The 24,304-nt window shown below is 37.3% G+C and overlaps 1 protein-coding gene across 1 annotated transcript in view; it reads left to right on the top strand.

Moving 5' to 3' along the window:
- GPR158 (G protein-coupled receptor 158) overlaps window positions 1–24,304 on the top strand; it is a 451,105-nt gene that overhangs the window by 221,413 nt on the left and 205,388 nt on the right. The window contains exon 4 of the mRNA XM_030941019.1: window positions 14,892–15,115. Within this exon, the coding sequence (XP_030796879.1) occupies window positions 14,892–15,115 (224 nt within the window). The remainder of the gene's footprint in view (window positions 1–14,891; window positions 15,116–24,304) is intronic.

Here is a 24,304-nt window from a genome sequence, read left to right as displayed (position 1 = left end):
TGAATCTGGGTAAAGAATATATTGGATTTATCTCTACTATTCTTGTAGATTTTCTGTAAAATTTAAGTGATATCACAGTTAAAAGTTACAAAATCTAACTTTCAGAATATCTGTTTTAATTCAAAGGACTTAAATATTTCAATAATTGTAGCTTTGGTGGGTTAATTAGACATTTGTGGTTTGGAGCAAAAATTCACTTATCAAAGGGAATTTATTGCTATCAAAAGGGACATGACTTTAAATTATTTTTATCATAAAAATATATACTCATTAAATAAACTTCGGAATGTATACAAAGGTAGAATTTTAAAGGCCATTCAAAGTATATTTCTCATTTAATTCTTTTCAGTTTATAGTTTGTACACAAATATCTGTATATATCATCTTTCTAAAAATTTGGAATTATATTTATTTAAAATATTGTACATAGTTTCCTTGAACATAATTTTAATAGTTACATAGAATTCCATTGAATAAATGCACTGTGGTTTGCTTAATCATTCTTTTTTTTTTTATTATTATACTTTAAGTTCTAGGGTACATGTGCATAACATGCAGGTTTGTTACATATGTATACTTATGCCATGTTGGTATGCTGCACCCATCAACTCGTCAGCACCCATCAATTCATCATTTATATCACGTATAACTCCCCAGTGCAATCCCTCCCTCCTCCCCCCTCCCCATGATAGGCCCCAGTGTGTGATGTTCCCCTTCCCGAGTCCAAGTGATCTCATTGTTCAGTTTCCACCTATGAGTGAGAACATGCGGTGTTTGGTTTTCTCTTCTTGTGATAGTTTGCTAAGAATGATGGTTTCCAGCTGCATCCATGTCCCTACAAAGGACGCAAACTCATCCTTTTTTATGGCTGCATAGTATTCCATGGTGTATATGTGCCACATTTTCTTAATCCAGTCTGTCACAGATGGACATTTGGGTTGATTCCAAGTCTTTGCTATTGTGAATAGTGCCGCAATAAACATACGTGTGCATGTGTCTTTGTAGTAGAATAATTCATAATCCTTTGGGTATATACCCAGTAGTGGGATGGCTGGGTCATATGGTACATCTAGTTCTAGATCCTTGAGGAATTGCCATACTGTTTTCCATAATGGTTGAACTAGTTTACAATCCCACCAACAGTGTAAAAGTGTTCCTATTTCTCCACATCCTCTCCAACACCTGTTGTTTCCTGACAGGCAACCTACAGAATGGGAGAAAATTTTTGCAACCTACTCATCTGACAAAGGGCTAATATCCAGAATCTACAAAGAACTCAAACAAATATACAAGAAAAAAACAAACAACCCCATCAAAAAGTGGGCAAAGGATATGAACAGACATTTCTCAAAAGAAGACATTCATACAGCCAACAGACACATGAAAAAATGCTCATCATCACTCGCCATCAGAGAAATGCAAATCATTCTAAAGTTTATACTTTTACTAGTTTCTATAAATATAAGACTATATTTATATAAAAATATCTAGAAGTTTTATGGGATTTTTTCTTGTCAATGAAAATAAGGCAAGCAAATAAGTTAACATACTGTTCACAAATTGTCACAATTTATTTTGGCAGGCTTATGATTATAGGTGAACATTTTAGATTCCTCAGATGGCCTGTAAATGCTACTGTAACCTTCTCCCAATGTCCTTCTCTGTATTTTTTCTCAAGGCAACACTCATAGGAAACTAAAGAGCTGCTACTGCCAAAGCTATATAGCTTTATACATTTGCCATTTGTCTTCAGGACATATTTGTTTTATCTGAAAGGTCTAAGTCTCATCTTCAAGGGTTTTTAGATTTCAGCAAGGCAGATTGGCATTCTGTGCATGGAGGATGCGTTTCCAGTTGCTCAGAACTGAGATTTCCAAATCAAATTGTGATACAACATGGTTTCTAAACAGATTTGCCCATAGGTGCCAAAGTCAGCTGTGCTAACTCATATTCTTAATGTGTTTTTCTAGTTTGTTTCCAGCAACTTGAAAAATATTACTTTGATTAAATTTCTTAAGCATACAGGGTTTGAGAGCATAAACAATGAAGTAGTGAGTTGAATGTTATTTTCAACAAAGCATCTGTATTATAGATCAGTTAATTTATTCTTTTGAGAGGGCACTTTCATCAGTAACAATTGTTTATTGCGTATCCAATATGTATAAACTACTAAGGTGCTAAGTGTATAAAGAGATACATCTATAAATCATGGCCCCATCTCAAATAATGTAAAATTTTAAATAATCATAAGCTTAAGAACAGAGCTTATTTGTTTGTTTGTTTGTTTATTTATTTATTTATTTATTTGAGACGGAATCTCACTCTGTTGCCCAGGCTGGAGCGCAGTGGCTCAATCTCGGCTCACTGCAAGCTCTGCTTCCCGGGTTCATGCCATTCTTCTGCCTCAGCCTCCCAAGTAGCTGGGACTACAGGCGCCTACCACCACGCCCAGGCAACTTTTTATATTTTTAGTAGAGACAGGGTTTCACCATGTTAGCCAGGATGGTCTCGATCTCCTGGCCTCGTGATCCTCCTGCCTCGGCCTCCCAAAGTGCTGGGATTCCAGGCATGAGCCACCGCGCCCAGCCTAGACCTTATTATTATTATGTAGTAGTATGATTTCTACTAGCTGCATATATTCTCTTGTCCTAGATAGGGAACTTTAGCATAAATCAGCAAAATATTTTTAGAACTAGAAGATTATTAAATTGTGCTTTGAGTCCTAAAGGAAACACTGAATATCACAAGCTCTGTCTTTAATTTTAGTTGCTTTTTGAGCTTTAGAAATCAGATCTCTTTACTTTTGGTTTTGCTTTCTCTCTTTCACAACTTTGTGTTCCTTATGAATTTTTCATGAATTTTTTTTCTTTTTTTTATTATTATACTTTAAGTTCTAGGGTACATGTGCACAACGTACAGGTTTGTTACATATGTATACTTGTGCCATGTTGGTGTGCTGCACCCACCAACTCGTCAGCACCCATCAACTCGTCATTTACATCAGGTATAACTCCCAGTGCAATCCCTCCCCCCTCCCCACTCCCTATAATAGGCCCTAGTGTGTGATGTACCTCTTGCCGAGTCCAAATGATCTCATTGTTCAGTTCCCACCTATGAGTAAGAACATGCGGTGTTTGGTTTTCTGTTCTTGTGATAGTTTGCTGAGAATGATGGTTTCCAGCTGCATCCATGTCCCTACAAAGGACACAAACTCATCCTTTTTTATGGCTGCATAGTATTCCATGGTGTATATGTGCCACATCTTCTTTGACAAACCTGAGAAAAACAAGAAATGGGGAAAGGATTCCCTATTTAATAAATGGTGCTGGGAAAATTGGCTAGCCATAAGTAGAAAGCTGAAACTGGATCCTTTCCTTACTCCTTATACGAAAATTAATTCAAGATGGATTAGAGACTTAAATGTTAGACCTAATACCATAAAAACCCTAGAAGAAAAACCTAGGTAATACCATTCAGGACATAGGCATGGGCAAGGACTTCATGTCTAAAACACCAAAAGCAATGGCAACAAAAGCCAAAATTGACAAATGGGATCTAATTAAACTAAAGAACTTCTGCACAGCAAAAGAAACTACAATCAGAGTGAACAGGCAACCTACAGAATGGGAGAAAATTTTTGCAATCTACTCATCTGACAAAGGGCTAATATCCAGAACCTACAAAGAACTCAAACAAATTTACAAGAAAAAAACAAACAACCCCATCAAAAAGTGGGCAAAGGATATGAACAGATATTTCTCAAAAGAAGACATGCATACAGCCAACAGACACATGAAAAAATGCTCGTCATCACTGGCCATCAGAGAAATGCAAATCAAAACCACAATGAGATACCATCTCACACCAGTTAGAATGGTGATCATTAAAAAGTCAGGAAACAACAGGTGCTAGAGAGGATGTGGAGAAACAGGAACACTTTTACACTGTTGGTGGGATTGTAAACTAGTTCAACCATTATGCGATTTCTCAAGGATCTAGAACTAGAAGTACCATATGACCCAGCCATCCCATTACTGGGGATATACCCAAAGGGTTATAAATCATGCTGCCATAAAGACACATGCACACGTATGTTCATTGCGGCACTATTCACAATAGCAAAGACTTGGAATCAACCCAAATGTCCATCAGTGACGAACTTCATGAATTTTGACAGTCAAATGAAGTTAAATACATTGTTAAAGAGGAAGTTTTTTATGATGCCATGTTACTGTTTGCCATTTGTGAATTGATCTCATGATATTTGTGAGCACAAATAATAAAATGTCCTCATAATTTATTTTCCAGCAAGTTGCCTTTTATACATGAATATTGAAATATTTATCTAACCAACAATTTATTTCCCATATCAGGAAATATAGAATTGTTTGGAGTTACATTCAGTTTTCAACCTTATACCTAGTTGCTGCTAATTCAGTAGACGGAATACCTGTTAACTATGATTTCTCTCTTACTTGAGGAAGATAATAAAGTATATAGGCTTTTTCTATGTCCTGCACTCATGACTGTATTTCATGGCCCACTAGTCTGAGTCTTTTGTAATTTAATATAGGTGGGAAAATAAAGATATAAAACCATTGTCCTATTCTTAGAGAGCTCACAGTTTCCTTTCACATACTGTTTAGATCTGTGGAACTCTAGCAGTAAGCAGAGTAGAATAATACAGTCAAGTAAAGAAAATCACAGTAGCATGTAACCTCAGGAAAAGAACTGAGCAGAGACAGAGTATATCAGTCATGGAAAGCTCTCCATGTTGATGTGGGTCTGTGGGCAATGATGGGGCAAAGGAAGTACATTGAAGTGCACCTTTGGACAGCAAATGTGGACTATTCAGCATACTGTCTACAATTCATATGTTTCAAAATTCTACCCCCATTCTCCATTTCAAAAGATTGAACATAGATAAGTAACTCAGTCTTCCCAGTGAATCAAAATTGGAGAACATTACAATCACTATGCAAGAACCTTAATTTATGTGAATAACAAATTACGTCAATGTAGAGGAGACCATAATTAGGAAAGGTAGATGAACAATAACATTGAATTAGTGACAAGACATATATCTTTCTATTATAATGCAGAAATGACATCAAAGTCCAACTTAGAAATAACATTTTCTAATAAGAGAAGAAAAAGAGACTAATTTTTCTTTAATTATATAAATTTAACCCATAAAAATACATTTCTAAAAGAATGTACTGCATTTTTAATTGCAAAAGATGCTTTTTTTTTAATCCTAGGGTATATCTTATGAAAAAGAAATAAATAGCTGATCCTAAGTCCAACTGTTTAGAATGTTTCATAATGACTTAGTTTATTTGACAATACTCTATACTTATTAGTTGAATTTGGCAAAATCTGACAAGAGAAACTATTTTCTTTTTGCTAATATGACATTAAGGTTGTTCCTTTGGTGATGATGTCAGCTTATTGGGCCTCCAGATGTTAAAAGCCCTGCTTGGGTGGTTTGATTAGCCCAGATATTAGAGTATCTCACCATACAGCAGTTGAGTTATAATCAACACAACAAAGAGTGAAATAGAGAGGGCTCTACTCTTTAAGTGCAGTGGTTTAACTGGAAGCAATTTATTTCATTCTCTAGTATATTTAACAAATTGATTTAGATGTAGTATTATAAAGGAGCAAAAATGACCACAGGCAAGAATAAACTACTTCCAGGAAGTAAATTGTTCTGTGAATGTAAAGGAAAGCCTTTAACATCATGATTAGAGTTATCTTTGTGATCTACAAGATCCCAAGTTAGTTCACTTTTCCATGTCCATCACATGATTACCATATTGTTCAAATCTAGGGGCACCATTCAAATTCTATTCTGTATGAATGCTGCCAGAGACAGCTCACTTTGGAACGTGGAAGCTATGATACAAGCTTTTCTTGCCCTGCATCACATACTGTTGACTCACCTTAGATTTTAGCTACAGTGGACAGTTACTATTACTGAACATGCTGCCAGTATCCAACTTCAAGTGCCCATAGAATTTCTTTTCTTTTCTGCCTCAGGGCTGTCTCTGAAGCCCCCTAAGCTTGCTCAGCCCTTGCCCAGAAGTGTAGTGAAATGGAAGTTTCCTGGGATAACTGTCAAACAAAGGGATTGGTAGTTGCTGCATAAATATTCCAGCCTTCCATCCTCTGGAAAGTCAAATCTGAAGGGCATTGTATACAGTTTTTAGAGGGATCCCAGCAGGATTGATCACCCATTTTCCCACAGTAATATCCAACTCAGTAATCTACCTTTTCTTACCTTTTCTTTCTTCCTTGTCTTACTATATCTGATTTCCTTCTATCACTCTATCTTTGGTCAACCTGAAATTGTTGAAAGGATCATATTTCAATTTAAAAGAGTTTATTCAGCAAAAAGGTGGGAATAGCCAGCTGGGAAACATGGACGCCAGAGAACTGTGGTCAATGCTACTAAGTTAAAAGTTAAAATGTCTTGCTTATTGGAAGAAAACAAATAAATTTAATAGGATTGCAATATTTTCTATAAAAAGCTGGTTTATGAGTTACAACTATTTAATTAGTTATAATTTGCATTCTTTTCCATGTGGTTTAATTTCTTTTCTTTACAGCTGGTTTTCATTTTCTTTCCAGTTTACAAAACTGTATTTAACATTCCATCTTATGACAATGTGATAGCCATGAAGTCTTTGTGTGAGAAACGTATTAGTAGGAGGGAAGTTAATCTATAATAAAGATAATTAAGATCAACAATGAAGAGGAAGACGATCTTTTCTGGTGCCTTTTAGTCACTTGCAACATTTTACAAAACAATGTAGGTAAGGAATAAGGCTAATCTATCATCAAAGATACAAAGGTTATAGCTGCCGGTTATGTGACTTGAGCACCATAATCACATTCCTTTTAGGCTCAAAATAATTTAGAGTTCCAACAGCTTAGATTTTGAATTAGTTATTTTTATATTTTACACCTTTTAGGAGTCATCTCCTAAATCAGACATCTGTGTCCAAGTTCGTATCTCAGGTTCTGCTTTCTGGGGACCAAGATGAAAATAGCAGCTTTAGCTGTTTAGTAGTGGCAACTAGCACATAAATTCAGGAAAACAATATTATTTTCTGTTAAAGCTTTCTGCATTTGCAGTTACAGAAAGAAATAATTCTTTGCTTCTTGTAAAATAGGAGGCAGAGTGACAGATAGTTTGGGGATAATTAAGAATTTTGTTTGGCATTAATATTGGGGGAGCCTAGGCATCTTTGCTATTTGTAGTCATTCTTTCGGCAATGTTATCTAGACTCGTGGCTCTAAATACTCCCTAAGTGCCCATTATTTTCAAATACTTATTTTCAGTGCAGGCCTTTTTCACATATATCAAGATGCCTTTTAGATGTCATCACTTGGATCTCAAGTAGATATCCTTAACCTGACATGTCAAGATTGGACTAAGTGCTTAGTATATTTAAGCTTAGTTTTTGCAGGGTTAGGGTTAGGGTTTTGGGTAAAGGAGTAACATGATGTGGTTTATGTAATTAAAGGATTGCTTTGATTGTATAGAAAACATACTACAGAGGACAAGGGAAAAAGCAAGGATAGTGGTGAGAAGCTACTGTAATAATCCAGGTGAGACTTGATAGAGGCTGGGACCACAGTATCGCAGTAAAAATGGCTGCATGCAGAGTTTGAAGGTGGAGTGGACATAATTTTAGATGGCTTGGTTATCACGTGAGACAGAAAGAAAAGTGTCAAAGCTGTCTCCAAGGTGTTTGGTATGAATGAGTGGAAGAAAAAAGTTACCATTAACCAAGAAGAGAAAGCACACATGTGGAGAAGGCTTTGAAAGAAATCCTAAATCCAATCTTGACATGTCAGGTTAAGGATATCCACTTGAGATCCAAGTGATGACATCTAAAAGGCATCTTGATATATGTGAAAAAGGCCTGCACTGAAAATAAGTATTTGAAAATAATGAGCACTTAGGGAGTATTTAGAGCCACGAGTCTAGATAACATTGCCGAAAGAATGACTACAAATAGCAAAGATGCCTAGGCCCCCCCAATATTAATGCCAAACAAAATTCTTAATTATCCCCAAACTATCTGTCACTCTGCCTTCTATTTTACAAGAAGCAAAGAATTATTTCTTTCTGTAACTGCAAATGCAGAAAGCTTTAACAGAAAATAATATTGTTTTCCTGAATTTATATGCTAGTTGCCACCACCAAACAGCTAAAGCTGCTATTTTCATCTTGGTCCCCAGAAAGCAGAACCTGAGATACGAACTTGGACACAGATGTCTGATTTAGGAGATGACTCCTAAAAGGTGTAAAATATAAAAATAGCTAATTCAAAATCTAAGCTGTTGGAACTCTAAATTATTTTGAGCCTAAAAGGAATGTGATTATGTTGCTCGAGTCACATAACCGGCAGCTATAACCTTTGTATCTTTGATGATAGATTAGCCTTATTCCTTACCTACATTGTTTTGTAAAATGTTGCAAGTGACTAAAAGGCACCAGAAAAGATCGTCTTCCTCTTCATTATTGATCTTAATTATCTTTATTATAGATTAACTTCCCTCCTACTAATACGTTTCTCACACAAAGACTTCATGGCTATCACATTGTCATAAGATGGAATGTTAAATACAGTTTTGTAAACTGGAAAGAAAATGAAAACCAGCTGTAAAGAAAAGAAATTAAACCACATGGAAAAGAATGCAAATTATAACTAATTAAACAGTTGTAACTCATAAACCAGCTTTTTATAGAAAATATTGCAATCCTATTAAATTTATTTGTTTTCTTCCAATAAGCAAGACATTTTAACTTTTAACTTAGTAGCATTGACCACAGAATTGGAAAAAACTGCTTTAAAGTTCATATGGAACCAAAAAGGAGCCCGCATTTCCAAGACAATCCTAAGTCAAAAGAACAAAGCTGGAGGCATCACGCTACCTGACTTCAAACTATACTACAAGGCTACAGTAACCAAAACAGCATAGTACTGGTACTAAAACAGAGATATAGACCAATGGAACAGAACAGAGTCCTCAGAAGTAATACCACACATCTACAGCCATCTGATCTTTGATAAACCTGAGAAAAACAAGAAATGGGGAAAGGATTCCCTATTTAATAAATGGTGCTGGGAAAATTGGCTAGCCATAAGTAGAAAGCTGAAACTGGATCCTTTCCTTACTCCTTATACGAAAATTAATTCAAGATGGATTAGAGACTTAAATGTTAGACCTAATACCATAAAAACCCTAGAAGAAAACCTAGGTGATACCATTCAGGACCTAGGCATGGGCAAGGACTTCATGTCTAAAACACCAAAAGCAACGGCAACAAAAGCCAAAATTGACAAATGGGATCTAATTAAACTAAAGAACTTCTGCACAGCAAAAGAAACCACCATCAGAGTGAACAGGCAACCTACAGAATGGGAGAAAATTTTTGCAATCTACTCATCTGACAAAGGGCTAATATCCAGAACCTACAAGGAACTCAAACAAATTTACAAGAAAAAAACAAACAACCCCATCAAAAAGTGGGCAAAAGATATGAACAGACATTTCTCAAAAGAAGACATGTATACAGCCAACAGACACATGAAAAAATGCTCATCATCACTAGCCATCAAAGAAATGCAAATCAAAACCACAATGAGATACCATCTCATACCAGTTAGGATGGCAATCATTAAAAAGTCAGGAAACAACAGGTGCTGGAGAGGATGTGGAGAAATAGGAACACTTTTACACTGTTGGTGGGATTGTAAACTAGTTCAACCATTATGGAAAACAGTATGGCGATTCCTCAAGGATCTAGAACTAGAAGTACCATAAGACCCAGCCATCCCATTACTGGGTATATACCCAAAGGATTATAAATCATGCTGCTTTAAAGACACATGCACACGTATGTTCATTGTGGCACTATTCACAATCGCAAAGATTTGGAATCAACCCACATGTCCATCAGTGACAGACTGGATTAAGAAAATGTGACACATATACACCATGGAATACTATGCAGCCATAAAAAAAGGATGAGTTTGTGTCCTTGTAGGGACATGGATGCAGCTGGAAACCATCATTCTCAGAGGTATTGTTTGTTTTACAAAATAGTCCTTCTTACACAAATCTTTGCTTTCTTGCTTCAACTAAATAGGCTGATCTTTTTTCATTGGCTTAGGAAGATATTGGCTACATTTAAAGCAAACAGCATACATTATTTACTTTCAATACAAATGAAACTTGAAACTTCACCCACATCAGCTAAGGTTTAATTCTCTGAGATGGGATAAGCAGAGACTATTTAGCACCTCGAATCACTCAAACTTGAAAAATATTGCAGTATGTTAAGTGCTCAGTATTGGACTTAGGATTTCTTTCAAAGCCTTCTCCACATGTGTGCTTTCCCTTCTTGGTTAATGGTAACTTTTTTCTTCCACTCATTCATACTAAACACCTTGGAGACAGCTTTGACACTTTTCTTTCTGTCTCACGTGATAACCAAGCCATCTAAAATTATGTCCACTCCACCTTCAAACTCTGCATGCAGCCATTTTTACTGCGATACTGTGGTCCCAGCCTCTATCAAGTCTCACCTGGATTATTACAGTAGCTTCTCACCACTATCCTTGCTTTTTCCCTTGTCCTCTGTAGTATGTTTTCTATACAATCAAAGCAATCCTTTAATTACATAAACCACATCATGTTACTCCTTTACCCAAAACCCTAACCCTAACCCTGCAAAAACTAAGCTTAAATATACTGAGCACTTAACATACTGCAATATTTTTCAAGTTTGAGTGATTCGAGGTGCTAAATAGTCTCTGCTTATCCCATCTCAGAGAATTAAACCTTAGCTGATGTGGGTGAAGTTTCAAGTTTCATTTGTATTGAAAGTAAATAATGTATGCTGTTTAATTTAACTTCTATTGTACTTCTTTTTATGGTATTTTGGTTTGTGTGGTGATTGCTTGCACCTGTTAGGATTCACTCTCCTTTGTTGCTAATGTCCAGTGCCTGGTAAAGCCATTGGGTTTCAATTTGTCCATTGTTTTTGGTTGTTTCTGATGGGAAGGTAAATTTAATCCCTGTTCTTCCATCTTGTCCAGAAGGGGGAAATCCTAACCTCTGTGTCTCAAATCTGAATCTTAGAGCTCATACTTTATAATCTCCTATTCTACAGTGCTCTATGACTCTTGACATTGTAGTCACCATCATTAGACCTTCTGAATCCTTGATACCTTTATCTTAGTGAAATGACTCTGGCTTCACTTATGTATTTATCCAGTTCGTACTCGAGTTAACGCATTGTTTTCTCAGTATCCTGGCTTCTCATACTTCTCAGTTTTTGACTTGACTATGATTCTTTAAGTTTTTATCTGTATTGGATACTTTTTTCATCATCTCAAATTTCTCTTCGCCTTATCTCTTTCTCTACCCATTGCGATCACCATTTCCTGAAGGTTTTGAATGGCTTTGTGTAAGTGCCATTGTGGTGTGCCTTTCCTCGTATGTTTCTCACTTTCTGTTCTGCTATGAGGTACCTCTGTGGTCGTGACACAAGATGTGAGAACCTGCTTTGGATCAAGTGTGCATAATGCAGGCACGTGGGGGCAGTTGATGATTCTGGAAACCCTTTATCAATTAGTCAGGTTGATAATGGAGACATGTTTTCCCCTTTATCTCTACGATTGACTCAGATTCAAGAAGTCCCTGGAGGATTGAGCACAAACTGCTCCAAGGGAGTGAAGTCTGCAGCTCCATTATACAGCCTTGTGTTGGCTTTCCTCCTTTGCCTTTTTACCTCTCCTCTCACATTCTTGCTGTCTGGGAGCACATTTTGTAGTTACATGAAAAGAAGCCTAAAGCTGTCATTAGCACAATCCTTTCTTTATTCTCTGTGTGTGACTGTTTTATCCTCTGCGTTTTTTTCTATGCTACCGATAATCGTACAAAATCACACACTATCTTGACTATGTTTCTTAGTAATGCATACTGTCTTACTCTAACTGGATTATTTTTCTGCCAAGTGATCTGACAAATCATCTTGTATTATATTTCTGCCTCAGCCTTCATGTCTTTAGTCTCAAAAAAGGCCTTCCTCACTCTCAATAAGTATTCTTACCTGCTTTGTTGAGAAGGATAAGACTCTACAAGATTGGCTGCCACATTTTTTCTACTTCAAAATGTATTTTTTTCCAACTGATTCCTTCTTTCTGCTAAAAAACAGTATAACTTTTAAAAATCTTTGATTTACCTCTACTTTTTTTCAGTGTTAGAAGAGATATCAAATATTCTTAGAGTTAATCTCTCCAACTATGCTGTTGATTACATCCAATCATGACTTCTCAAATCCTTCCTTTACCAGTTTTCTCATATAGTTACTCAATTTCAAATGGCCCATTTTTCCTGGATGCAGTTGTGTTATGATCTCACCTGTTTCAAAGAAAACAAACAAAAACAAAATCACTTTTTAAAAATACCATCATTATTCCTATCAACCATGAGTTTTTCTTGCTTTTTTCATTCAATAGTGCATTTATTTAAATAATCTATCTTATTACTTATTTAGTATGTAAGCCTTGACAACTTAGGGACTAAATCTCCTACTCTTTGGAAATTATTATCTTATAGGTCAGTGAAGAATAAAATAATTATTAAATCTTGTAGACTTTTCTCAGTCCTATTGATCACATTATAGCATTTTTTAGTAAATTTCATTTCTGTTATGACACTGTAAATACTCTTCCCTGTCTAGCATTTCTCTCTGTACATTTCCCAATAATTATCCACTCCCAGAGATCTCTGCAGGTTCTGTCTCTAACATTCACTCTGTATCTCAGTTCTTTCTTCTAACTTCTCTGTTTCGGAGGAATATCTTTTTTTTAAGGCACCATGAATTCCTAATTACTCTTTGCATCTCCTATATTTGGAGAAAAGGAGAAAGGGCCAGTTACTATGATTTCTATAAATATTAATAATCTCAACCAGGTGAGGTGGCTCACACCTGTAATCCCAGCACTTTGGGAGTCCGAGGCAGGTGGATCATGAGGTCAAAAGTTCGAGACCAGCCTGACCAATATGGTGAAACCCTGTCTCTACTAAAAATACAAAAATTAGCCAGGCATGGTGGCCCGTGTCTGTAGTCCCAGCTACTCAGGAAGTTAAGGCAGGAGAATCACTTGAACCTAGGAGACGGAGGTCACAGTGAGCCGAGATCATGCCACTGCACTCCAGCTTGGGTGACAGAGTGAGACTCCATCTCAAAAATAAATAAATAAATAAATAATTCATTTAATCCCACAGCAATTCATATTTCATAAATAAGTAAACTAAGACCCCAAGTGGTCTAGTGAGTTATCTCATGTCATAGAGTTTTCTGGAGTAGGGAACAAAGTTTGCTTGACAATAAAATCCATTTGCTTCTCATCATGTAACAGAATGAAGACTCTTAAACAGCATTATATCCATAATCATCAGAGAAATACTCAATTGTGTTTTTGCTATTGTCTTTACTGAGGAAACAAAGCAGACAGATACATTGTAGAAAGATTGTGAACCTTTAATAGGGGTTGAAAGGAACCAAGACTTTCTGTTAAACTGTGTATTATTAAAATGCTGTTACCTAGAAGAACCTCTTTCTCAAATTCCTCAGTTAATCAAAGTTGTGTTATATACTGAAGTGGGTTCATATTCATTGATGTCTTTTATATTGAATTCAGAGTTGGAAATTGTTTCTGTTTCTTTTTTTTTCATATTTGTCATTAATTGGATAGATGTTGGTGCTAAACTCATCTTAACTATTAAAGAGAAGCTTTACCTATTGGGCTTCAGAAGTAACTTAAGTTTGATCACTGAGACAGAAGAACCTAAAATTAAAAGGAGTATCGATAGCAGTAAGTGAATAGTGCTGAAAATGTCCTAAGAGCATGCAAAGTGGGAAATTACATGATATCTTATAAGTATGGACTGTACTCTTGGCAAAGGATGTACCATTATTAGGCAAATTGCACACTGAACAACTGTCAATTAAATACCATTTTACCTAATTTAGACCTAATGAACTTGGTAGATGAGATCCTTGATGAATGAATTAAGGAGCAGTCGAAGTCTCATTTTGGATTCTGTGCTATCTAGGTCAAGAAGTTCCCAAAGGTATGCATGTATTTACTTGGTACATAAAAACATCAACTTTCTTATTCCTACTTCTGGTTAATTCTCTTACAAATATTTGTGGAAAATGATTTGTGCTTTTCAGTTCGTGAGTGGTAGAGAATGATATAAAAGACTTCGAAGGCCAGGCGCGGTAGTTCACGCTTGTAATCGCAGCACTTTGGGAGGCAGAGGTGGGCGGATAACGAGGTCAGGAGATTGAGGTCATCCTGGCTAACATGGTGAAACCCCATCTCTACTGAAAATACAAAAATTTAGCCGGGCACGGTGGCGGGAGCTTGTAGTCCTATCTACTTGGGAGGCTGAGGCAGGAGAATGGTGTGAACCCGGGAGGCAGAGCTGGCAGTGAGCCAAGATTGTGCCACTGTACTCCAGCCTGGGGGACAGAGCAAGATTCCATCTCAGAAAAAAAAAAAAAAAAAAAAAAAAAAGACTTAGGAAAACTGTTCCCTGTCCTCATGAAGCTTTTGAAATTTTGCTAATTTTCCTCAACCACTGTCACTGATGATTTTTAAAATCAAAAGGATAAAAAGAATTTTGTAAGAGTCTAAAGTAAAAGTAACTCTTTCTCCTAGCAAGAGAGTTGATAAAAGGTCTTTAATAAATGAGAAAATGAATGAGGAGTCAAGGATGTCTTTTGACTCTATACTCAATCTTACCTACCTAAGAGGTGGAAATGACACTGTGGTTTTATCTGGAACTTTCAGGAAGGGGTCCGGATCAACATATTTCAGGAAGTACAAAAGATGTGTCAGAAGAAGCCTATGTCTGCCTACCTTGCAGGGAGGGCTGCCCCTTCTGTGCGGATGACAGCCCGTGCTTCGTCCAGGAGGATAAGTATTTGCGACTTGCCATCATCTCCTTCCAAGCCCTGTGTATGCTGCTCGACTTCGTTAGCATGCTGGTGGTCTACCACTTTCGCAAAGCAAAGGTAAACCCAGGTACCCTGGTTATGATCCTCTTGTTATAGAGCAACCTCTTTTTAAGCAAACAGAGTTTTCACATTCAAGTTCCTTCTCTACTAAGCAGCAGTCTTTCTATAATATGATTGGACTAGAATATGAAAGTTATGTTCTTTAGCTGACCAGAAAAATAGAGATTAATACATGATACTTAAACATTTACAGAATGTTTCCCCTTGTTTAGTCTGGATCTCAAGTGCTTCATTGACTTAAATGACTGTCCTTTACATCATGTCTTTGGCGTCTAGAGAAACTTATTCTGCCAGTATGCAATGTATTATTAATATTTTTGTATCTAAGAAGCTTTGTTATGTTTATTATATTTTTCTTATGTTTAAAGATGATAAATGACTCAACTATTTTTTAGCACATTATACTTTGAAGAATGAATTTATTTATGACCTTATATTTTGTCTTACATTAGTGTCCCAGAGTAATAACAATCCTGGGAAGAACTTATACAGCTTTGGAGAGAACATGTCCTTTGGTTCTATTCTAAGTAATCAAGAGTAGTATAGACCAGGAGCAGTGGCTCATGCCTGTAATCTCAGCACATTGAGAGGCCAAGGCTGGAGAATTGCTTGAGGCCAGGAGTTTGAGACCAACCTGACCAACGTAGCAAGACCCTGTCTCTACAAAAAATAAATTAATTAAAAAACCATTTCTCTACCAAAAAAAAAAAAAATTAAAAAACCATTTCTCTACAAAACAAAAACAAAAAAACAAAAACTAGCCAGTGTGGTGGTGCCTGCCTATAGTCCCAACTATTTAGGAGGCTGAGACAGGAGTATCTCTTGAGCCTAGAGTTCAAGACTACAGTGAGCTCTGATCACACCACTGTACTTCTGCCTGGGTGACAGAGTGAGACCCTGCCCTGTCTCAATAAAAAAGGGTGGGTAGAAGCATTTGTATGCCTTTCAGTCGGGGGTAGATTAAATGTTAAAATGTGCAGGACAAAGCTTTGGGGGAAGCTTTTTCAAGTTGGCCACCCAATTAGTTACATGTAGCCAGTGTTGTATTCGAATTTGTGGTTCTGATGCTTGCAGAAATGTATTTGTGCCATTGGAAAGAAAACAAAACCTAGTTTCCAATCTTTTCCAAATTCAAAGGACCTCTTTATACTGGGAAAGTTGTACAGATTGGTTTAGATTACAGAGCTCATTGAAGGTATAAAGTGTTCCCATTAGAAATTGTTTTAAAAACCCTCTGTGAATGGCATCTATTTTGAAGCCTCAAGTTACACATTTTTATTATTAAAAAGCCTCTGTTGAGATTCTAGGAGATTGTATTCATTTTGTTAATGTTATAGACTTTGATAGTCATTTAAAATGGACAATTTCATTAACAGAAGAATCCAGCACAAATTAAAATCAAGCTTTAAGTCAGCAAGAAAGTGCAAACAGGCAGATTGCTCCTCATTTAACCAATACTTAATCTTTCTTTTGCAACAAACTATGTGTTATATAATAAAAATAGTAGGCAAGTAGAGTTGAGAAATATATAACCACTGTTACCTAGATAAAATTAACTGGTTTTGTAAAAAGCCTGTCAGTGGCATAGCAGGTAGAATTGAAAGGCCTGTTTATTAATTTCTCTGAAATCTCTCTGATATAATGTAATTCATTTATATGGTAGATAACACACAGTTCCCTATGAATTTTAATTGATTTTGATAATTAATGATTGCTCTGCTAAATGAGTCAGTAATACATGGTAGGTAAAATATTACATTGGATATTAAAAAACCTGAGATAGTTCTGACAAGACCAATGTCTTAATAAATGTTAATGTTACTTAGCTTTGCCAGTTATTAAACCTTGCTAATTTCCCTGGACCTTCATGTGAAATGTCATTTTAATGACCAAAATCCTACTTTACAGGACTATAATGAGAATACATAGCTTTACATGTCATTTTAGTGAAACTTCTATAGATTAAAAACTATTAATAGTAGGAATTGATAAATTAAACATTATCTAGTTTTCAGATGGTCACCTTTCGAAGAATCAGTTTTTGCAGAATGTAACATAATAAAAGGGGGATATAAGCTAATAAAGTGAATGAACATAGACTATGTATACTGATGAAAAGAAATGTTTGATGCAATTTTCTGCTGTGATTTCAATTGCTAAAAGCAATTGTAAAAATGATAGAACATTCCAGTATAGAGATTGGAGATTTATAGCATGTAGAATTTGGATTCGCTTTTTAAAGATTTCCTGTGTCTTTGCAACATTTCTTTGGATGAAGAAACTTGATGATCTCTTTTGTAGCAATATTGACATTTCTTTAGGAGTTTCCTATTACATTCTCTACTCATTGATAATTAAAAGAACAAAGCCCACACAATTTATCAATTTACTTCTATTTTGACAAAAAAATCCAATTGTAATACAGACGTAGCATAACAATTGTGGGTAAGTGTGCAGACTCAGATTGTTTAGATTTGCATTCTCTCAGCTCCTTGCATACTGTGAGACTTTGTGAGAATTGCTTAGCCCTTTTTTGTCTAGTTTTCTCCTCTGTAAAATGGCATTCACATGCCATGTACAAAAATTAAATTAAAATGGATCATAGATCAAAATGAGAGAGTAAAACCCAAGAAAGTTTTATTAGGATAAAACATTGGCATAAATCTTCATGAACTTCAGTTAAGCAATGGGTTCTTAAATATGACATCACAAGCATACACGACAAAAGAAGTAGATAAATTTGACTTCATGAAAACTTTTTTGTATCAAAGACAGCATCAAGAAAGTAAAAAGAAAACACATAGAATGACGAAGATATTTGTAAATCCTACCTGTGATAAGGAATAGTATCCAGAATATGTAAAGGACCAGTAACCGATCAATAAAAAGAGAAGTAAAACCAATTTAAAAAGTGAGCCAAGGATCTAAATAAACATTTCTCCAAAGAAAATATATAAATAAGCCAAAATGTATATGAAAGGATTATCAACACGTAGCCATTAGGAAAACGCAACTCAAACTAACAATACCCACTAGCATAGCTAAAAATAGAAAAGACGGTAACAAGTGTTGTGGATGTGGAGAAATTCACACTCTCATTCATTCCTGTGGGAAATGTAAAATGGTACAGCCCTTTTGGAAAATAGTTTGGCAGTCCCTCAAAAAGTTAAAACTCAAAGTATGATATGACCCAGCAATTCCACTCCCGGTATATATCCAGAAGAACTGAAAACATATGTCTACAAAGAAATATGCACACCAATGTTCATAGGACATGGATGAACCTTGAAAACTGCTAAGTAAAAGCGTTACAAAAGATGACATATTGTATCATTTCGTTTAAATGAAATGCTCAGAAGAGACAAATTCATGGAGACAAGTAAATTAGTGGTTACCAGGGACTACCAGGAAAGAAGAATGGGGAGTTACCGCTAATGAATTCAAGGTTTCTTTTTGGAACAACAAAAATGTTACAAAATTAGATTATGGTAATAGTTGCACCCCTCTGTCAATAGGCTAAAAACTACTGGATTATATACTTTAAAAATGTGAATATTGAAGGGGGCGGAGCAAGATGGCTGAATAGGAACAGCTCCAGTCTCCAGCTCCCAGCTCCAGCGACACAGAAGACAGGTGATTTCTGCATTTTCAACTGAGGTACTGGGTTCATCTCACTAGGGAGTGCTGGACAATCGGTGCTGGTCAGCTGCTGAAGCCCGACCAGCGAGAGCTGAAGCAGGGCGAGGCATCGCCTCACCTGGGAAGTGCAAGGGGGAAGGGAATCCCTTCTCCTAGCCAGGGGAACTGAGACACACAACACCTGGAAAATCGGGTAACTCCCACCCCAATACTGCGCTTTAAGCAAACGGGCAAACCAGGAGATTATATCCCATACCTGGCCGGGAGGGTCCCACGCCCACGGAGCCTTCCTCATTGCTAGCACAGCAGTCTGCGATCTAACTGCAAGGCAGCAGTGAGGCTGGGGGAGGGGTGCCCACCATTGCTGATGCTTAAGTAGGTAAACAAAGCCCTGGGAAGATCAAACTGGGTGGAGCTCACAGCAGCTCAAGGAGGCCTGCCAGTCTCTGTAGACTCCACCTCTGGGGACGGGGCACAGCTAAACAACAACAACAACAACAACAACAACAACAAAAAGCAGCAGAAACCTCTGCAGACGCAAATGAGTCTGTCTGACAGCTTTGAAGAGAGCAGTGGATCTCCCAACACGGAGGTTGAGATCTGAGAATGGACAGACTGCCTGCTCAACTGGGTCCCTGACCCCTGAGTAGCCTAACTGGGAGACATCCTCCACTAGGGGCAGACCAACACCCCACACCTCACACGGTGGAGTACACCCCTGAGAGGAAGCTTCCGAAGCAAGAATCAGACAGGTACACTTGCTGTTCAGCAGTATTCTATGTTCTGCAGCCTCTGCTGCTGACACCCAGGCAAACAGGGTCTGGAGTGGACCTCAAGCAATCTCCAACAGACCTACAGCTGAGGGTCCTGGCTGTTAGAAGGAAAACTAACAAACAGGAAGGACACCCACACCAAAACCCCATCAGTACGTCACCATCATCAAAGACCAGAGGCAGATAAAACCACAAAGATGGGGAAAAAGCAGGGCAGAAAAGCTGGAAATTCAAAAAATAAGAGCGCATCTCTCCCTCCAAAGGAACGCAGCTCATCGCCAGCAACGGATCAAAGCTGGACGGAGAATGACTTTGAAGAGATGAGAGAAGAAGGCTTCAGACCATCAAACTTCTCAGAGCTAAAGGAGGAATTACATACCCAGTGCAAAGAAACTAAAAATATTGAAAAAAGAGCGGAAGAATCGATAACCAGAATAATCAATGCAGAGAAGGCCATAAACGAACTGACAGAGATGAAAACCAAAACACGAGAAATACGTGACAAATGCACAAGCTTCAGTAACCGACTCGATCAACTGGAAGAAAGAGTTTCAGCGATTGAGGATCAAATGAATGAAATGAAGCAAGAGAAGTCTAAAGAAAAAAGAAGAAAAAGTAATGAACAAAGCCTGCAAGAAGTATGGGATTATGTAAAAAGACCAAATCTACGTCTGATTGGGGTGCCTGAAAGTGAGGGAGAAAATGGAATCACGTTGGAAAACACTCTTCAGGATATCAACCAGGAGAACTTCCCCAACCTAGTAGGGCAGGCCAACATTCAAATTCAGGAAATACAGAGAACGCCACAAAGATACTCCTCGAGAAGAGCAACTCCAAGACACATAATTGCCAGATTCACCAAAGTTGAAATGAAGGAAAAAATCTTAAGGGCAGCCAGAGAGAAAGGTCGGGTTACCCACAAAGGGAAGCCCATCAGACTAACAGCAGATCTCTCGGCAGAAACTCTACAAGCCAGAAGAGAGTGGGGGCCAATATTCAACATTCTTAAAGAAAAGAATTTTCAACCCAGAATTTCATATCCAGCCAAACTAAGTTTCATAAGTGAAGGAGAAATAAAATCCTTTACAGATAAGCAAATGCTTAGAGATTTTGTCAGCACCAGGCCTGCCTTACAAGAGACCCTGAAGGAAGCCCTAAACATGGAAAGGAACAACCGGTACCAGCCATTGCAAAAACATGCCAAAATGTAAAGACCATCGAGGCTAGGAAGAAACTGCATCAACTAACGAGCAAAATAACCAGTTAATATCATAATGGCAGGATCAAGTTCACACATAACAATACTAACCTTAAATGTAAATGGACTAAAAGCTCCAATTAAAAGACACAGACTGGCAAATTGGATAAAGCGTCAAGACCCATCAGTCTGCTGTATTCAGGAGACCCATCTCACATGCAGAGACATACATAGGCTCAAAATAAAGGGATGGAGGAAGATCTACCAAGCAAATGGAGAACAACAACGACAAAAAAAAGCAGGGGTTGCAATCCTAGTCTCTGATAAAACAGACTTTAAACCATCAAAGATCAAAAGAGACAAAGAAGGCCATTACATAATGGTAAAGGGATCAATTCAACAGGAAGAGCTAACTATCCTAAATATATATGCACCCAATACAGGAGCACCCAGATTCATCAAGCAAGTCCTTAGAGACTTACAAAGGGACTTAGACTCCCATACAATAATAACGGGAGATTCAACACCCCACCGTCAACATTAGACAGATCAACGAGACAGAAAGTTAACAAGGATATCCAGGAATTGAACTCATCTCTGCAGCAAGCAGACCTAATAGACATCTACAGAATTCTCCACCCCAAATCAACAGAGTATACATTCTTCTCAGCACCACATCACACTTATTCCAAAATTGACCACATAATTGGAAGTAAAGCACTCCTCAGCAAATGTAAAGAACAGAAATTATAACAAACTGTCTCTCAGACCACAGTGCAATCAAACTAGAACTCAGGACTAAGAAACTCAATCAAAACCGCTCCACTACATGGAAACTGAATAACCTGCTCCTGAATGACTACTGGGTACATAACGAAATGAAGGCAGAAATAAAGATGTTCTTTGAAACCAATGAGAACAAAGATGCAACATGCCAGAATCTCTGGGACACATTTAAGGCAGTGTGCAGAGGGAAATTTATAGCACTAAGTGCCCACAAGAGAAAGCAGGAAAGATCTAAAATTGACACCCTAACATCACAATTAAAAGAACTACAGAAGCAAGAGCAAACACATTCAAAAGCTAGCAGAAAGCAAGAAATAACTAAGATCAGAGGAGAACTGAAGGAGATAGAGACACAAAAAACCCTCCAAAAAATCAATGAATCCAGGAGTTGGTTTTTTGAAAAGATCAACAAAATTGATCGACCGCTAGCAAGACCAATAAAGAAGAAAAGAGAGAAGAATCAAATAGACGCAATAAAAAATGATAAAGGGGATATCACCACCGACCCCACAGAAATACAAACTACCATCAGAGAATACTATAAACACCTCTACGCAAATCAACTAGAAAATCTAGAAGAAATGGATAATTTCCTGGACACTTACACTCTCCCAAGACTAAACCAGGAAGAAGCTGAATCCCTGAATAGACCAATGGCAGGCTCTGAAATTGAGGCAATAATTAATAGCCTACCAACCAAAAAAAGTCCAGGACCAGATGGATTCACAGCTGAATTCTACCAGAGGTACAAGGAGGAGCTGGTACCATTCCTTCTGAAACTATTCCAATGAATAGAAAACGAGGGAATCCTCCCTAACTCATTTTATGAGGCCAACATCATCCTGATACCAAAGCCTGGCAGAGACACAACAAAAAAAGAGAATTTTAGACCAATATCCCTGATGAACATCGATGCAAAAATCCTCAATAACATATTGGCAAACCGGATCCAGCAGCCCATCAAAAAGCTTATCCACCATGATCAAGTGGGCTTCATCCCTGGGATGCAAGGCTGGTTCAACATATGCAAATCAATAAACGTAATCCAGCATATAAACAGAACCAAAGACAAAAACCACATGATTATCTCAATAGATGCAGAAAAGGCTTTTGACAAAATTCAACAGCCCTTCATGCTAAAAACGCTCAATTAATTCGGTATTGATGGAACGTATCTCAAAATAATAAGAGCTATTTATGACAAACACACAGCCAATATCATACTGAATGGGCAAAAACTGGAAAAATCCCTTTGAAAACTGGCACAAGACACGGATGCCCTCTCTCACCACTCCTATTCAACATAGTGTTGGAAGTTCTGGCTAGGGCAATCAGGCAAGAGAAAGAAATCAAGGGTATTCAGTTAGGAAAAGGAACAAGTCAAATTGTCCCTGTTTGCAGATGGCATGATTGTATATTTAGAAAACCCCATCGTCTCAGCCCAAAATCTCCTTAAGCTGATAAGCAACTTCAGCAAAGTCTCAGGATACAAAATTAATGTGCAAAAATCACAGGCATCCTTATACACCAGTAACAGACAAACAGAAAGCCAAATCATGAATGAACTTCCATTCACAATTGCTTCAAAGAGAATAAAATACCTAGGAATCCAACTTACAAGGGATGTAAAGGACCTCTTCAAGGAGAACAACAAACCACTGCTCAGTGAAATAAAAGAGGACACAAACAAATGGAAGAACATACCATGCTCATGGATAGGAAGAATCAATATCGTGAAAATGGCCATACTGCCCAAGGTTATTTATAGATTCAATGCCATCCCCATCAAGCTACCAATGAGTTTCTTCACAGAATTAGAAAAAACTGCTTTAAAGTTCATATGGAACCAAAAAGGAGCCCGCATTTCCAAGACAATCCTAAGTCAAAAGAACAAAGCTGGAGGCATCACGCTACCTGACTTCAAACTAGTACTACAAGGCTACAGTAACCAAAACAGCATAGTACTGGTACCAAAACAGAGATATAGACCAATGGAACAGAACAGAGTCCTCAGAAGTAATACCACACATCTACAGCCATCTGATCTTTCATAAACCTGAGAAAAACAAGAAATGGGGAAAGGATTCCCTTTTTAATAAATGGTGCTGGGAAAATTGGCTAGCCATAAGTAGAAAGCTGAAACTGGATCCTTTCCTTACTCCTTATACGAAAATTAATTCAAAATGGATTAGAGACTTAAATGTTAGACCTAATACCATAAAAACCCTAGAAGAAAACCTAGGTGATACCATTCAGGACCTAGGCATGGGCAAGGACTTCATGTCTAAAACACCAAAAGCAACGGCAACAAAAGCCAAAATTGACAAATGGGATCTAATTAAACTAAAGAGCTTCTGCACAGCAAAAGAAACCACCATCAGAGTGAACGGGCAACCTACAGAATGGGAGAAAACTTTTGCAATCTACTCATCTGACAAAGGGCTAATATCCAGAACCTACAAGGAACTCAAACAAATTTACAAGAAAAAAACAAACAACCCCATCAAAAAGTGGGCAAAAGATATGAACAGACATTTCTCAAAAGAAGACATGTATACAGCCAACAGACACATGAAAAAATGCTCATCATCACTGGCCATCAGAGAAATGCAAATCAAAACCACAATGAGATAACTCATACCAGTTAGAATGGCAATCATTAAAAAGTCAGGAAACAACAGGTGCTGGAGAAGACGTGGAGAAATAGGAACACTTTTACACTGTTGGTGGGATTGTAAACTAGTTCAACCATTATGGAAAACAGTATGGCGATTCCTCAAGGATCTAGAA

The sequence above is a fragment of the Rhinopithecus roxellana genome, chromosome 11 (genome assembly GCF_007565055.1).
Source record: "Rhinopithecus roxellana isolate Shanxi Qingling chromosome 11, ASM756505v1, whole genome shotgun sequence".
NCBI lineage: Eukaryota > Metazoa > Chordata > Mammalia > Primates > Cercopithecidae > Rhinopithecus > Rhinopithecus roxellana.
Note: the sequence above shows the minus strand (reverse complement) of the source record. Positions and strands in the feature narration are given on the sequence as shown.